At 34.5% G+C, this 18,831-nt stretch overlaps 1 protein-coding gene across 2 annotated transcripts in view; it reads left to right on the top strand.

Annotated features, from left to right (window-relative positions):
• The window catches only part of LRP1B (LDL receptor related protein 1B), a 1,745,675-nt gene that overhangs the window by 1,701,689 nt on the left and 25,155 nt on the right, over positions 1-18,831 (top strand). Inside the window, exons 85-87 of one of the 2 annotated variants that reach the window (XM_076005497.1) lie at positions 1,175-1,349; positions 5,361-5,465; positions 6,341-8,594. In XM_076005497.1, coding sequence (XP_075861612.1) covers positions 1,175-1,349; positions 5,361-5,465; positions 6,341-6,458 — 398 coding nt within the window. In that variant the 3' untranslated portion in view covers positions 6,459-8,594. Of the gene's footprint in view, positions 1-1,174; positions 1,350-5,360; positions 5,466-6,340; positions 8,595-18,831 lie in introns of those variants that run through there. The other variant, XM_020288518.2, reaches the window with a different exon arrangement.

Here is an 18,831-nt window from a genome sequence, read left to right as displayed (position 1 = left end):
TAATAAAGGGCTAGATAAACATACAACCATGAGAATTATAAATTGTGTTTTAATTTTCCTCACCCACTATAATTGTCAGATAGCAAGTTAAAGTTTATAAATTGTGATTTTTATCTCAGCTAATCTCATTTAACATTGCTTCACAATTAGATAGCTAAAAGGAAGTTGCAGCTTCTAAACACAAAGTCTAGGATCAAGTTAATCAGATTTTTTTTTCTCAAGATGATTCATATTATGTATTTCATTATTTTAAATGTGATAAATTATAATACAGAAACACACATATAGGCCTGTCTGCTTTTCAGAAAGCTGAAGCAGAATGTCTAATTGTACATTTTGAGTGGTTATTATATTAATAAATGGTCTTTGTTTTATTATGCATGTTCAAGAGATACAGAAGTATTTGGAGAAAATCCTCTTTTGTAGTTGAGAAAATTGTGTGTAATGCTCAGTAAGAAATGTCTTTCAAAACAAGGGTTTTCAGATTACAAGGAATTTTTCTCTCTGACTGATAAGGTTAGTCTGTCACCTTGGAAGAGGATAATAGCCTATAATTCTGTTATCACCTTCCACCCATGATGGATCAGCTGGTTTCCCAGTTCGCTTTCCTCTTGGAGTTTCAGGAGAGGCACACCTTCTTGTTCGCTCACCTGCTCAGGCATTTGAAAATGCCTGGCTTTGTTCGCTACCTATACATGGAGGTAGGTTTCTTTCCACAGAGCACCAGAGACTGGTGAAGAGGCAGGATTTCTTTACTCACCACAACTTACGCTGTTCTCTGGATGAAAAGAGGCGAGAGACAGCAATGAAAAATGACGTCTGAAGTAATCTTAAGCATTTCTGCTCATTTCAAACTATACTAATGTTGTTCATTGGAAGGAAAGTTAAGGAAACTTGTTAACTTAAGCTTTAAAATTCAGAACAAAAAGAGTTTTTCAGCTAGCCTTATAGCAACATAACCCCTCCCTTCTTATCCAGATGAAACAATGCCTAAACTCAGGCAAAGAGTGGAATTAATAGCACTCTTAGAGAATTCTAGTTACATAAACTGTTTTTGTAGATTAATCTACCTGTTCATTGACCATTTTAAAATATTAAATTGAACAGTAATATTGTGACTGCAGAAAAATATCTTGTAATGTAATTTGATTTTTCTATTGTACATTCTTCCTAGATGTGTGCCACCACTACTGTGTGAATTCTGAGTCTTGTACCATTGGGGATGATGGAAGTGTCGAATGTGTCTGTCCAACACGCTACGAAGGACCAAAATGTGAGGTTGACAAATGTGTAAGGTGCCATGGGGGACAATGCATTGTAAATAAAGACAGTGAAGATATATTTTGCAAGTAAGTGAACAACCAGTTCAATTTATAAAAGCATTTGAAGCCCAAAAGATGTAGCAGTGCAGCGATAAACTGTAAAAACAATGTAAATTATTTTTATTCTAAAATTCTATACAGTGACCATTGCATATTTTTATGGCTAGAGATGATGTTTAACTCATTGTAATTTAATCCAATTTATACAACACCTGTTGTAAACATCTGGGAAACATGAAAATCCATCATACAAGGAGGTGGTGAGATTATCCTAAGAGTAAGCAAGAATAGTGAATTGCATCGTGCTTTCAAAAAATATATGTAATATTATTCAGTTAGAAAAGCTCAGGCTTTTAATTGTTTCATCATTATTATTGACAATAAGTGAGTTTGCTTTGCTGTTGCAAATTGATCCTTTGTAGGAGGAGCAAAAAAAAAAAAAAAAAAAAGAACCTGTCTAATGGAATTAAACATTAGTCTTTTTTTTCTTAATCTGACTTTGAACATTATGATCCAAAATAAATAGAAGTAATAATGTGTTCTGGGAAGCAACTAAAACAAAAATGCCCAAGTTTGACTTTCATTATATTACCTTTTTGCCCTTTGACTTCATGATTAAGTGAATGGAAAATAGAACATCTTGGCTAAAGGGCAATTCTGTCCAGTTTCTATCATGAAACAAGTTTATGCCACTGAGGTTAGAGATCAATCCTCACTCCAAACTTCTTTTAACAGCCTTTTAAAGAAGGGCTTATAAAGAACTAGACTCTATCACTAGCCTTGGTTGGGAGTATAATAAATAAGAATATGAGATAGAAAAGCATGCCATAAAGTGCCCACGTCACAGCTTCCACTGAGAGCTCACCCGAGGGTGCAACATGAGTTATGTAGTTCTGCCAAACAAGGCCCAATAAAATTTTATTACAGACAGCATCAACATTTTTTTCCTTTTTATTTACTCTCATTTTAGAATTTACTCTAAATGTGATTTGTGTTATCATTATGAATGACATTTACTGAAACCCCACAAATTGGGTCATTTGAAAGTACATTATTTTTTTACTCAAGTAACTGAAAATATGATGGACACATAAATATGTGCCTCTGATAAGCACATAAAAGCAAAACACACTTTCATATCAACTATCAAAATCATGTTTGCCCATTAAGCTCATCAGTTCTTTGCGATGAAACTTTAGCATGACAGAATTTATTTCAATTAGCAGGCGTGTGTTTTTCTTCAGGCCCCGTGTATCACATCAGAGTTAGCAGCAGGGTCTTCCTACAGCTCCTTTCCACTTACCCAGAGAATCATGGGCTATTATCGAAGAGAGGCTGTGAGCCAAAGTTTCCTACCCAGCTTATCTTAGAAAAGCCAATGTGAGGACAAGTGCCCTGTTCCCATTATATAACATAAAGAAGGAAGGGCCCCTCCATACTGCTTCCTCTGCAGGGAAAATTGGCTTCCCCAAACTAGAAACCCCAGATCCTAATGACCTGAGAAGGCTGTTGAGGTCCAGCATTATAGATCTTGTTTTATTAAAAGATCTTTCTGGAAATGTGTATGTAAGAATGGAGGATAATGGTGGCTAACAATGAGTAGACAGTGGAACTTGAAAAATAGCAGAATAGCACTCCCTAACTTATCAGTAAGGCTATATAACATTTGAACATGACAGTACAAACAGAACTATTTGAATATGCTGAGGCATATTAGATAATTAAGTTCTGTTTACATTTCTATGATACTTTTCATTTAGCATTAAAAAGAAGTTTACAGGGATGTTGAAATTTTTGTTTCATAGGTAAAGAACAGAGACTAAAGCAAAATTGCAACAAAGTTAAAGTATTTTTTTTTATTTATGTAGGAAAACTCAAGCCACAATGTATATTTTGTCAACTGTCAATTAGAATAGGTACCCTATCAAGTATAGTGAGTATAATCTTTAAAACAGAGCTAATTACGTATGTTTATCTCTTCTGAAGTAAACATTGGTGAAGAAAGACTTGATCATAATCTTGAGTAGCCTAAATTATATTCTTTTTATTGTCAATTGTCATGGGAATTCTTTGTGTGTACTGGATAACTGGCAACTCACTTTTGAAAAGTGATACGTCATATATCACAAACTATGTGTGTGTGTGTTGTGCATGCCTTTCTAAAAGGAAATTATTATGAAAACCTACATTAAGATATGAGTTTTACTCCTTGATGTATTATAATAATTTGTATGTCACATTTAAAATGTCAGCAAAACCTTTAGAAGGAAAAAGAGGCAACATCTTTTATAACTGTTGGAAGCAGAAATTTCAAAGCAATCAATTAGAATTATTTTCTTTTTTAGATGATGAGGTTTGGTATGTAGTTATCTTTTTCTGCAGAAAATCCTTTAATGTATAATGAGTGAATTTTCCCCTTTGACGTTGTCCCTTTGCTAGAACTAGAAACTATAACTTTTCACTGTTTGGATTTTCAAGGAGGCTGGGCATGGAAGGCAAGAAAAAGTCCCTCAGATCCATTTAGCATATCAGACACCAATACCAATATTGCTAATTGACTCATTTTACATCCATATTAGGATGCCTATGTTGGTTACAAGGGATGGGATTCTCTCTGATCAATCTTAGAAACTTTACAGCACCCTTCCCTTGTCTATGTCTTATTCCATTTACATATATCTTAATTTCACATCTTGTACATAATTAACTCACTGCTCCTGTTCTTTTTGAAAGTAAATGTATTTTTAAAACCCAGCCTCTTTGGTGCATTTCCAGCAGCCATACAACCCATACGAGGTCAAATAAATACTCACAGAATAAAGGCACTACTGTATTACCAAGCAATTATTTTCAGGCATCTTACCTATCATTAGGAATTACCTTATGATAGATGTACTGAAATAGATATCCATCATGGAGAGGAGCAAACTGATCAATCAATGATATTGCAGCCTGATTTATTCATCAAGATTATGTCCAGCAGCATCGTTCAATTGATGTTGAACCATCAATTGCTTCATAGGACCAATACTAACAGGATCCCATGATCAAAATCACCAGCATGATCTGTTGTGATTCTGATTTCATCCAAGGCTTATATTATTCTCTTACCACACATCCCATAGAGTAGATTCCTTGATAATTCAGAATGTTCATATGTTGTTTTCTCCATTCACCAAACAGTTTTTACTGTCCAATGCAGTTGTTTGATTGTGTATTTATTTATTTAAAAATATAACATGGTAAGAAATTTCCATATTTTTCCTAGTATGGTTATGTTCATTTTTCCAGTGTAGGAGTAGCAAGAGTATTTGTTCTTATCCCAAACAAGCAATGTGCCTACAAATTAAATTGTTATGGCAGGTTTTTCAAGAAAGCCTATCTCATTGCTTTGTAGCCATATTGCACATTGTTCCTATAACATTACTATTTATTTTTCAATGAGCTGCTCCATGTTTTTCTTTCTATTAGAATAAAAAGAGTTTGACATTAATTACAATGCATAATCAAAGGGGAAAAGTTGGATAAAAATGACGACAGGATAACCCTACACATTCTTATACAACTTGGGGTCTAAAACTCCTAACATTTCTTTGGGACAGATTTTCCATTTTAGAAGGAAAAGTTGAAGCATTTTTCTCCAGAGTATTTGATCATGTGGTTTATAATTCACAAAGATGTCACTAAACCCTACTTACATGAAAAAGGAACAAGATACTAATGCTAATGTCCCTTTGAAGTGTCGGTGGTGGACATTAAAGTATATTTTTTCACATATATATCTAGCTGTATTAAAATTTTATATTATGTACATGGGCTGAAAATTTGAAAATTACCAAAAGAAAAGTTTAATGTCATTCTTCTGATAAAAAATAAAAATTTTGGCTCCACCAATATTCTGTCTTCCTGAAAACTTCCTTTCAGCCAGCCACTGCATTATTCTACATGATGAGTATTCTCATCTGCAGAGAGTTTGTATTAGCTTTCAACAATAATGATTTCAGCAACAATGGAATTATTTTTTCTTTGTTGTTGCAGCTGCACTAATGGAAAGATTGCCTCTAGCTGTCAGTTATGTGATGGCTACTGTTACAATGGTGGCACATGCCAGCTGGACCCTGAGACAAATGTACCTGTATGCTTGTGAGTATTTTATAACTTTGTGGGCATGTTATGGTAGGACTTTGTATGCACATGAAATCTTTGTTCGATTGCTCTCCTTTCTTGGAGTAATATATTTTAAATGAGTGTGCCATTGACATCTCTGATCAAGTGTTGTCCCTCATCAGCTCACATGCTACAGAATCTCTTCCTTCATTAATTTGCAAATGATTTCATGAGTAAGAGCTCATTCAATTCTTAGCATCATACCATTTCAGACATTCATAGACCTTTGAACTTGGAAATGCCTGGGAAAATTGTTCTAATTTCATTGACCTTATTCAGATATGTGAAGCCCAGAGATAATCATCTTTTGTGGATCCCTTGGTACTTATGGCCATCTTTTTAAAAGAGAACTTGTAATATCTTTCCAAATATATAATGCTATTTGATGTTTTTATCAGGCTTAGACTGTTGTATTATGAAAACCTGTTAAGATCCTGGCTCCTTTGGAACACAATAACAAGTCTGGGTTTCTAAACACTTAGGAAAAGTATTGGATATTCTTAGTACTCCTGAGAAAATCTGAAATTTAGTATTCTCTCCCTCTCGATTATCTGATTGTCCAGTGCGGACAACTTGAAATAAAGTCATTCAGCTTATATGGTCACTCTTTCGAGTTTTGTTTCATCACTGTTTGACCAAAAGGAAAATGTGCGCATATAATCCACATCTGCATTCCCTTCCCCACCGTATCAGAGTAGCATGTGATGAGTGTGTTTGAGAGAGAAGTGAGCATACTTGGGAAGCTTTTCATTCAAATGTTGCTATCTCTGTATAAAATAAATTTGAAACATATTTGGCAAAAAAAAAAAGTCAGACGCTTTATTTAGCTGTATTTTACTGAAATTCTGCAGATGCTCTGTGGGGTTTAAAAGTCAGCGCTGTGACCAGAAAGAGAACCCTTGTGATCACTACTGTCAGAATGAGGGGATTTGCACTTTAACTGCGTTTAATGAGCCGAGATGCAAGTAGGTTTAACCTTCCACTTACTGCTGCTCTTCGTGTGACATCATTTCAGGCCACAGTTCATTGGTTTAAATCATGAACATCCACATGCATTTCACAGTGTATACTTAATCTCAGGGCTCATCTGTGTCATACACACGTAACCTTTGCTTCGCTCACCGACAAGTGTGTGCACCACAGACTGCTAGAGTGTCTAGAAATATAACACAGGCAATGAAAAAGCTCATAGAACTGTCTAATAAAAATACATTTACTGGAATAGTAGCTTTTACTTAGAGAAGTACAGAAGCAGATGTTTTAAGACTATATTACTGCATACTATATTTAGAATGGTAATTTTTATTTAGTAACTGACTTTCCATTTCAATCGCTGATGAAGTGCTACATTATTTTGTTTCCCAAAATTTTTACTGAAAACTGCCTTTCTTTACAGATGAAATAAGTACATGCTAAAACATTTCCAAAACCTTTTTTCTTAATAGTTTAAGTCATTTATTCTTGATTCAATTTGTGGTGTTTTGAATTTCTATGCAAAGTAAATTCATATTTCCTCTGAGAAATTTCCAAGATCACCTTTGGGGTAACTATCAGCATTCATCAAAATGGAAGTTATTTCTCCATTGTGCATTTGAGCTTTAGAGATGGATCATATCTGGCATCCTCCTTAATACCTAATGTCATAATCAGCAGCCCTGATTGGAACCTAATAATAGCCATATTGGTGAGGGACTCAGAGTACTGACTAATGGTTTTAAAGCACAATTGTCTCGAAATTCAGATATTTTATTACCCAAATGCTACAATTTTGTTCGTAATAAGTTGCAGAGATCTGAGGCAGAAGCTAGAGCTGAATGAGCTTGGATTTGAAGGCGGTGTTTGTTGGCATGTAGAAGAAAGCTGTGGAGATCAGCTGCAGGCACCTCCCATCAAAAGGTTTGGCAACGCTTCAAGTGAAAAATGACAGGGGCTTGCATCCAGGCATTCTGACTGGAAGGAAGACTAGAAAGAATAAAATGTTCACTGATATTTCAGGATTAATACATCCAGGGTTATCTTTGGCCAAAAATTGATCTAGGTACTTACTTTAGTTCAATTTTAGAACAACAGTAATGCCTGCTCTGGGTCCCAGTCTTCATTTGTCCTGCTCCTGTCTCACTGTCTCTGGGCAAAATACAACATTGCAAGCCCACCTTGCCTTCTCCGCACAAATAGGTCTTAGAATGAGAGACTGCCTGTCCAGAGAATGCCCCTCTGTTACCAGAATAAAAATCTCTCATGGACAGCCCACAGTTAGCAGTTCACTTTTCACTCCTACCAAGTATGATCAGATTCATAAGATTTTAAAATGATAATTGACCTGATAAACCCAGCCGGGAAAGTATGTTAATTGGAAGGGTTTAGAGCAAACACCATCTACTCTTGAGTACTTGTGTCTCTATTTCTATCTGCATTTGGCTTTATGAATATATTATCTGTACTTGGTTTTATGTGCCTTAAAATTTATTCTGATGGTACGGGTAATAAATACACAGTTAGCCCTCTGTAGCCGTAGTTTCCACATTCATGGATTCTAGCAACCACAGGTCAAAAATATTCAAAGAAAAAAATTGTGTCTGTATTGAACATATACAGACTTTTTTCTTGCCATTATTCTCTAAGTAATATAGCATAACAACTATTTAGATGGTATTTACCTTGTTTTAGGTATTATAAGTAATATAGAGATTATTTAAAGCATATGGGAAGATGTGTGTAGGTTATATGCAAATACTATGCCATCTTGTATTAGGTACTTGAGCATTGAGGATTTTAGTATCCAAGGGAGGTTCTAGAACCAATCCCCTATGGATATCGAGGGACAACTGTACTGCATTCCTCAAACACTTAAGCTGTATAAGAAGCATAGAAGAATTATGTTCTGTTATCATTCATTTATTCATTCATTTACCAAATATTTATTGATAATTACTGGTAAGTAATACCATGTGTAAATTTGAGAGGAGAAATAATAACAGCTAAAACGAACTTAGCAAAGATCTGTGCCAAGCACTGTGTTAAACACTTTACAAGTTTTATGTGTAAAGTTAGACTATTACATAATATTAATAATAATTTTTATTATTATCTAGGGTCACACACTAGGAAATGTTGGATGTCTGATACTCAGATCATGCCTTTTTGATTCTAAAGTCCATGCCCTGGTTATAACTCTTATGCTGTACTGCTCTCTTTATGCAGTAATAATCTAAATATGGATTTTACATTTGAAAAACTCAAAATTCATTTTGGATAGAATGGCTTTTTAAAAATTTAAAATACTATCTGATAATCATTATAATAGAAATGTGACCAAAGTGCTGCGGGGAAAAGAATTGAATAGAGATCAATTAATGATTCCTAGCGGACAAGCGGAAGGCTTTATGAAGTCTATACATTTTCACAGTATTTTAGAAAAAATAATTTGTAATTTTACAGGGGAGAATGGTCTAAACTCTTTTTAGAAAGAGGGAATAGCACAGTCAAGGCCAAGAGATCTAAAAGTAAAAGGTGAAGGTTATTGAGAATAGAAAACAGGCTAAGTGGCACAACTGGAAAAGAGAAGACTACAGAAATATCTTGGGGTTGGTTTATTGGGTACATTTTATGCCATGACATGACACAAGAGTTAGTTTATGGAAAGAAGATTAGAGGATTAAGTTTGGAACTCAAAGAAATACCAATGTTTTGATATCGTGTGAAAGAGGAATCAACATAATTAAATGAGAAGAAATATAAGTCGGGGAAGATTTGTCAAAGAGTAGATTTCTTACAAGTCAAAGGAGTAAAATGTCAAAGAATATCAGCTCCAGACAATTTTAAAAGGATAAGCATTATAAATGGTTTATTAGATTTTACAACTAAGTAGCCATTATGAAAGTTGTTTTGGAAGCCCTATAGAGACAGAAACCAAACTACAGTTATTTAATTAAAAGGTGAGAAAGTAGAGAAAAAGGTAGATTTCTATCTGAATGTTTGGCTATGGATTAAATGAAGGAAAACAATAAGTATGATCTAGAGGAAAATAGTTTTATAACAAGGAAGACTAAATTACTCAAGAGGGCTGTTCTTCACTATTTATTAAAGGCCCAGTGTTAGGGAATGTGATAGATGGTTCAGACAGATTTTCATGTTCATGTTTCTTAAATTTGAAAGTTCTAGAATATGGAAAATTAGCTTTTTCTGGGATATTTATAGATCATATAGTACTAAACTGTAAATAAGTATAAATAAAATTTAATATAAATATCTATGATCATTGCAATACAAAATAGTCTAGCTAGGGGAATATTAAGCCTGCAGCATATCTTTCTAGTGGAACATCCTTTTCACAAGGAGGGATTTTGGGAAACATGGGTTTCAGCCACAGATCTCACTTGGTGCTTGGTATGTATCTTTAATGAAAAATTGTGTATACTATTTCATCTAAAAGCCTTTATAGGAAACAGAAATTGCTTTAAGAGATATAATATAGTGTTTGCTTTAGTTTTGTTGGTAGTACATTTTTCTTCTCTTCATCGAGTGAAAAACTATTTGAATTGTGCAAAACTTATACACACTTGGAATGTCTAGAAAGTATTCAGATCTGTGAAGGTGACAGTTTTTACATCATAGAAGTTTTATTACTGCATCCTTCAATTTACGGAGTAGATTTGTTCTTTGAGAGTTTTCATTTTTTGTCTCTTGATGGTCATTTTCACTTATTACTATGTCTGAAAGAAAAAGAAAACTCCAAACAGAAGCCTAGGAAAACGAATAAAATCTAGGGATTTTTTTCACATTTATTTGGAGGGAGTTTTAACATTTATTTAAGTAGAAAATTGAATACTATTAAAATCATATTTTTGAAAAATCTAACATGCATTTTGACAATGTTTGTGCTCTTTTTGCATTGTATGTTATAGAAGTCATTAATTTTGTGAAAAATCATTGAAATCAAAAGCAAGTTGAGTATGCCTTCCTACCTTCTGAGATTTCTCCCTAGGGTTAGACTTTCATTTATATTAAATTTAAGTTTCTTTGTAATGTAGACCTACCTCTCCAGCATTATTTCCCATCACTACCCACAATACATTTCACCCTCTACTATAATAAATAGGTGTTTATAGCTACCCTGCCTCCCCTACCACTATTAATATATTAGCAGGGACACAGGCATGCACATGCAGAGCCTCACTGAATAAATACAGCACCATTCCACAGCTGATTTCTTTGCTCAAACAGCTCACTGAACCTAAATGCCTCTCCTACATTATTTCTAGATAATTCATTATCCCATTAGTCTCAACTCAGATATCATCTCTTTATGTGTGGCACATGGCAAGTGAACAGTAAGTGTTGGCTAAATTGGACTTCAGTTTTCCAAAAGGAAGAAATCAAATTTTAAAGAAAATAATATATGCATGCAAATTTTTCTTTTAGTCATATTATGGACTGAATTGTGCCTCCCCACACTCAAATTCACATGTAAAGCCCTAATACCCAGTACCTCAGAATGAGACTGTATTTGGAGATAGGATCCTTAAAGAGATGATTGAGTTATCAGTGGGGTCATTTTGGGTGGGCCCTAATCCAATCTGACTTATGTCCTTATAAGAAGGGAAATAAGAAACAGAGAAAGAGGCATGAGACACATTGTAGGCACAGAGAGATGACCACGTTAATAGTGTGAAGGCAACTATCTGCAAGCCAAGGACATAGGCCTTAGAAGAAACCAAACCTGCCAACCTTGATCTCAGACTTCTAGCTTATGAGAAAATAAATTTCAATTTCCTAAGCCTTCCAGTCTGTAGCATTTTGTTATGGCAGCTGAGGCAAACTCATACAGAGTTTGGAACCAGGGTGGATTACTTCTATAATAAGTACCTAAACATGTGGAAGTGGCTCTGGAGCTGGGTAAGAGGGAGCGGATGGCAGAGTTTTGAGGCACATGTTAGAAAAAGCCCAGATTGCCTTGAAGAGATTATTGGCAGAAATATGAATGTTAAAGCTGCTTCTGTTGAGGTCTCAGATGGCAATGAGACATGTGTTATTGAAAACTAGAGGAAAGGTGGTCCTTGTTATAAAATGGTAAGGAACTTTGCTGAACTGCGTTCCAGTGCTTTGTGGCAGGTAGAACTCACAAGTGATTAACTTGATATTTGGCTGAGATTTGCAAGCAAAATGTTGAAGGTCTGGTCTGCTTTCTCCTTGCTGCTTATATTAAAATGTGAAAGGAGAGAAATAAATTGAAGGGATTGTTAAGCAAAACTGAAGATTTAGAACGTTCTCAGCCTATCCATATTGCAAAAAGATAAAAAAAAAAAAAAGCATGTTCTGGAGCAGACATTAAGGGAGTGGCTGGGTAATCATTTAATATAAAGGATGATCTGTGAAGCTCATGGATCCAGTCAACCATCTCAGCATAAGTGCTGCCCGCTTGCACTGAAGGGGACAGAGACAGGACAGATTGAAGGAAGGCCACTGAACTTTTGATGCATCACCGTGTGCATTTTGGCTGGAAAAGCCACCGGTGACCACTTTTCTAAGAGCAAAATATCTTCATCAGTATTCCCACTCTCCCATATCTTTCTTTTGATTATATATTCTCAGAAACCTGTCAGCAACTTGTCTTTCAGACTCTTACCACTGAAGACTAGGGAGATACTGAAATGTGCCAACAGGCTGGGTGCAGTGGCTCACGCCTATCATTCCAGCACTTTGGGAGGTCAAGGCAGGAGGATCACTTGAGGCCAGGAATTTGAGACCAGCCTGGGCAACATAATGTGTCCCTGTCTCTACAAAAAATGCTGAAAAATAGCCTGGGGTGGTGACACACACCTGTAGTCCCAACTACTCGGGAAACTTAGGCAAGAGGATCCCTTTATCCCAGGAATTGGAGGTTTTAGTGAACTGTGATCAGGCCACTGCACTTCATCCTGGTTGACAAAACAAGACCCTGTCTCTAAAAAGCAACCCCCCAAAATTAAAAAAAAAAAAATGTAATGTGCTAAAAAACTCCTCCTGGGCTTATATCACCAGTGCTTGAGTGTTCATGAATGGATGTAGCAGAGAACAGTGACAAAGTCAGGAATTCTTCTTTTTAGAATTCTTCCTCCTGTTTTCTGAATTTTGAATGCAGATTTAAATCCATATTCTGCTCACTCCTGTCTCTTGTATTGACTGCACTGGGGAGATCCATTTGTTGGTTATTATCTTCACTCAAAAGGGTGAGACAGATAGTAAAGAAATTCTGTTGGGTCCACAACAAGATACACTAAGTGGAAAGAACACAGGTTTCAGAGTCAGACTTGTCTGGATTCACATACTTGTTCCTCCAGCTACTATTGGTGTGGCCTATTAGCCTCCGTAAGACTTAGTTTCTTCTTCTTTAAGATGATGATTCTAGGCAGGGCGCAGTGGCTCACGCCTGTAATCCTAGCACTCTGGAAGGCCGAGGCAGGTGGATCCCTCAAGGTCAGAAGTTTGAAACCAGTCTGAGCGAGGCCCCGCCTCTACCAAAAATAGAACGAAACTAATTGACCAACTAAAAATATATATACAAAAAGTTAGCCAGGCATGGTGGCACATGCCTGTAGTCCCAGCTACTCGGGAGGCTGAGGCAGGAGGATTGCTTGAGCCCAGAAGATTGAGGTTGCTGTGAGCTAGGCTGATGCCACAGCACTCACTCTAGCCTGAGCAACAAAGTGAGATTCTGTCTCAAAAAAAAAAAAAAAAAAATTATGATTCTAGTATGTACACGTAAAAACCTCCATAGGAAAGAACAACAGATAAGATTGGTCTGAAAACCTGTGTTTAGTGGCACCACCAGATCCTTTATTTTTGCTTGGCTTTGACCATGACTTTAACTAGGTTTTATTTTTAAATATTGGTGATGTAACACTATGATATACGGTTTTATTTTAGGTAACTTGCTGAAGTTTTCTTGGGTATCCCAAATTCTAGTTTCTGTTTTTTACAAGCAGCTGTTGGCTGGGATTTTAGCGTTGTAGTAAAGAGCGGCAAAGATTTGAAAATACATATTTTTGTACACATTTTGTCTTTTTTATTCTGACTTGTCTGCATAATATTAATTCTTTTGAGAAATTACTCAGGGTTCTCTCTACCCCTGAAGACATCCAATTCAACACTTTGTTCATTCATACTTTGGTAGAGAATGATTGAAAGCATTGTTTCTCAGACTAGGATAAAAGAACTCCACAAAGCCAATCTGAAAATACATTTTCTTCATTTTATGATTTTACTAGACTGCAGATATTTATTTTATAAATGAAAATTATTAATACTGATAATTTTTTAAAATATACTCATTTCCTACTAATATCCATTGTCATTTTGGTTTCTGTTCAGAGTTTCTTTATGCAAATATACATTTGCAGAGTGTTATATATTAATATTTAAAATGATATCATATAGTACACACTATTTTATGTTTATTCACCTATAATACATTGTAAGCATCATTCCATGTTACTGTGTATCCTTAGATGCTTTTGTCTTAATGGTTGTACATTGTTCCTTTGCCTGGTTATCTGTACTATATTTAACCAACCTTATTTGTTTATTTCTTACTGTCTTTCTTCCAGGATAAAATCTTCTGTACACAAATACCTTTTTACTCATTTTGTTAGTTTTCTATGACTAACACTCAGAAGTGGAAATATTGGGTCTAAAGTTATAGACTTTATGAACCAAACTAGCTGTCTCTTTGGAGAAGTTAGTTACACTCTCTGTCACATTTTCCTTGTCTGTAAAGTAATGGATTTTAACTAATTGTTCACTAATGCACTACAAAACTTTAAAGTACAATGTGTTTGAATGAGGTTTCTATTAATACTTGGATTTTGTCTAGAAATTGGTTTAAAATTACATTAGAATCACAGCCCAGATACAAATTCATCTAAAATTCCTCTAAAATACCAATGAAAATACTCAAAAGACAAAGATCCCCTTAGCATCAAGAATAAAGAGTAACAGAAAACCTATTGTTAACACTTGGGGCAATTGGGAAGCTAATCATAAATTTTTTGGATCACAAATAAGTATTTCTGTTCAATTTTTCTATATGATTTTATAATTTATTTCTCTGATACATTAAAATAATATATGAAGGTATGTCTAGGCATATAAATAACTTACTTATGCCTAACTTCAGAAGGAAGAATAGTTCTTTCCACCTCTTTGGTACTATGAATTCCAAGACTCATAGATCCACAGGCTGTAAGAACTAGAATCTCAGGTATCTGTCCCTTGATTCCTTCATACATCACCTTTTGAGATAAAAAAAAATACTGCCAATCTTTTCTGCCCATATTCATTCATCAACAAAAATTTATTGAGCACCTACTATATATATCAGATACTATCTTCAGTGCTGTAGATCATATCAATGAATCAAACAGACACAAATATTTACTTTGTGGACATCTGAGAGAGAGGGGATAGAAAATAAAGAAAATAAATGTGTAAAGTATTTAAGTATGTTAATAGTGTTAAGTGCTGTTATATGTTAAGATAAAAATAGAGCAGAGAAGAGGGATATGGAATTTTGAGTAGAGGTTTAAAATATGAAGTTAGGTGGCCAGTAAAATAGTGATATTTGAGTCAATATCTTAAGGAAAAGTGAGCATGGGCCATGAGGCTATATAGGGAAAGAGATTGCAGTCACAGAAATAAAAAAAATAAATAACATAAAATAAATACAAAAGTAAGAATAATCATCACATAGTTTGACTAAAAATATAATATATAAAGTATATAATCTAATTTTATAAAAAGTACTTACATACAACATATATTAATATATATAAACACACATATAATGACATGTATATATAATATGTCTTTTTATGATATATATCTACATGCACACTGAAAAGTATTAAAGAAAGTACATCAAAATGACAACAATAGATATCTGTTATTGCTGGAATTTGGGTAATATTTATTTTTCAAAGATAATTTTCCATATAATTTATATTCTGTTTTAAAAATAGAAGAAAAAACAAGTTTTTATTTGATTTGTCTGAAAAGGGAAAACTGAAAAGATCTAACTCTAATATTACATTGCTCCTAAAATGATATCATTTCAGGCACTCACTGTTTTAAAAATGGCAGAATGGCAAACTCCAGGACACTTCTTACAATATATATTATTGCTTCTTGCCCATAGCAAGAACAATTCTCCATGTGGTCAAAAACAAGATAGCACTGTTAGATTTTTGTGTTTTACTTTTTCATTTGAAACAAAAGCTAAAACAACTTGCTGTGAGCATTTTCCCTATAAGTTTTTTTTTTTTTTTTTCGGTTAGATTTATTATATATGGGCATCTGATTTTTGTTTATCTTTTTTTGGAAAATGGTTCTGCACAAAATTGTGTTTCTTTTCTCATCATTTGTGTATGTGTGTATGTGTGTGTGTGCATGCATGTGTTTTTACATTTCTCATATTGCTCTATGATATCCATATTTTATGGCTACAATTAACCTCTCATCTGTGTGTGGCCTTTGGACATAAAACATATTTCCATGAAATTGGCCTGGGATGCTGCCTGTTCTATTCTATGGCCTCTAAAATTTGGATATCTATTGCTCTCCAGGAAGTTATAAATTCCTTTAAGTAAGTTGTGTGATTTATCTATTTTATCCCAACAGCTAGCATGCATTCTCCATGTAACATGTGCTTAATTAAAGTTGTTGAAAAGTGAATGTCTTGGTGCCTGTATTATATTATGATATACGGAAGCCCATGATATGACAATTATTCTATCATCATTGTAATAAGACGTCTTTCTTCATTAATAAATTCTCAAAGACCAAGTCAGAAAATAAGAGAAAAATTATCTATTTTACCATGATTTTTGGTCTGCTTATCTCATTTCTAAAACTACTATCTAATGTTCCCTGAGTGCAATGGAACTCACATTAATATCTAAAGAACAATGCATGCTTAACACAGCATCATATTAGGAAAACTTAATTTGATTAATTTTGTTCTCTCTTGCCCTTGCCTTTTGTTTGTTGTCTGCTTTTTTTTGTTTCTTTGAGATTCTCTCTCAAAAATGGGTGGGAATAGGAGGAAAGTCGGGTATAGCATTTGCCCTTGAGAGCCTGAGTCTATCTGAGGGATGAGATGAGGCAAGAAGGAATATGGCAGGTGCTTTGGGCATTTGAGTTGTGTAAGATAAATGGTGCTTGTGGAGGGATATGGGACAACAATATTAATAATTATTAATATTAATTATGGTAATAATAATTATTACAAAATTGGCATGCTAAGATAAGGGTTTGAAATTCATCCTCTAAGCAGTAGGGGAACATTGGTACCATTTGAAATGTTAAGTGTCGCAAGCATGTGTGTTTCAGAAAGGTCTTAAGGACATGATGTGTTAGAAAAGTAGCCCCTAGGGTTGAAAAAGTCAATTTTATAATGACTCCCAATTTGCAATGGAAAGGACGATAAAGGTTTTTCAATTAAAAAATGACTAGTGGGTTTATTAATAAACAGAGCAGAGAAAAAGAGTATAGAGGACCTTGTATCTCAGGATTGTAGTTTGTTTTGTTTGTTTGCCTTTTCTTCTCCGTGCCTCTTTTCTCATCCTAATGTGGAAATGCTAATAGCATCTATCACCTAAGATTGTTTTGAGGATTAAAAATGTCTTCAACATAATAAACACTTAACAAAAAAAGTAAAACCTTAAAGCCATTGTAATAGACCAGACAGAAAATAATCCAAACGTGGTATAATTTGAACTGCTAGGAATCTGAAGATGAAAAATAAGTTGAAGTTTTTTAAAAAGTGTGTGTTACTAAAAATAAGCAAAATCTGGCATAAACAAAAGGTTAATAGTGCAATGACAGTGACAGTAATAGTGATTGGGAAGGGAACTGCAATAAAGCCAGCTCAAGTACTATTGAGGGTGTCCGTCCTCAATTACCTTAGAAAATATGAGTGGAAACTAGCTTTATAAACATTTTGAAATGAATTTTTTAAAACGCAGAAGGATGCAAAGTGAATATGTAAGTACCAAAGGGACATCCATTTAGAGAGCGATCTGAATTAAGCACTTTGTCATTTTCTTCAGTTTTGTGATTGTTCCAATCTAATTATTTTATTAAAAGTTCAGCATTATTTTCCAAGTCCTTGGGGTGAGAAGTACAGAAGGAACTTCACAGGTACTAGAGAAGCTTTTGTTGAGGCTTTTGGGAGAAAGATAATGAGTTCTCTTTCTGTCACAAATTTTTAAAAAAGTGGGAATTATTCCTCTATATTATGATGGCTAATTAAGGACTTGGTTTCTCAAAATATTGGCTTTGCAAAAAGGAGACTGCCCGATTTGTTAGCTGATCCTCCTGTCAGCCTGCGCAGTACTCCTCTGTGTGGACCAGTGACCTCGTGGCTCCATAGAGATTATCTGAGACGAGCCCAAGGAAGTTGTCATGAGTGATTTCAAACAGATCACAACTTTTCAGAGGGAATATTGAACAATTCAACTTCAGCAGCCTGAGTTGTCCACATTTCAAGAGTCAGTTCATTGCATGTCCCTGATTTGCTTTCTACCCCTTGGTATATTTTCAAAGCACAAAATATAAAATGTGCATGTCTTTTGGAGCAGTAAAGGCCAAGACAAGTTGTCACATCAATATCTATCCTTTATCATCCAGGTATAAGGTTGTAGCTTGTTCTAACTTAAACTATGCAAGTCATGCCATGGGGAAAAAAACAACGCAGATACCATATTTTTCTGTTCAAGTTTAAACTCCAGTTTGTGCTTTGAGGGTACAAGTGGCACTGCTTAATAAAGAACAATTATTACATAGTTGTATACTGGGCAGCTATTGACATGGAGCTTTGAGGTAATCACATTATTTTCCCTGACTTTTGGAACATATTCTTGGCATTTAATATAATCAGTAGTTCAGAATAACCAAAGAAGGCAAACACAATGCACTATATATTATTTTTGTTTAACTATTACCTCTTTAGGAATTTAAATTCTTTTTTCTCTGTTCTCTGCTTTCCTTAGATTTTACAGCTATAACAAATGACCTCAAAGTTTAGATGCTTTTGGCAAAAAAGATTTATTTCTTGCTCATGTCCCATGCTTGAACAAGTCAATAAAATTATATTAATTAACCATCAACCTAGCACTTGATCCCAAATGAACTCTATACAATTCTCATATGCTTACCAGTTGCATTAGGTTATAAATTTTAAAAAATTAAAAATTGCTTATATTACCATCATTTAGGGAAATAATTTATTTCTTCTTTCCTACACTAGGTTAGTAGCAGTAAGAGACATCATGTTAAAAGAATAGAGAAAAGAAAGCCTAACATTTAT

Source organism: Microcebus murinus, chromosome 8, assembly GCF_040939455.1.
Source record: "Microcebus murinus isolate Inina chromosome 8, M.murinus_Inina_mat1.0, whole genome shotgun sequence".
Classification (NCBI taxonomy): Eukaryota; Metazoa; Chordata; class Mammalia; order Primates; family Cheirogaleidae; genus Microcebus; species Microcebus murinus.
This window is presented reverse-complemented; position numbering and strand designations above follow the sequence as displayed.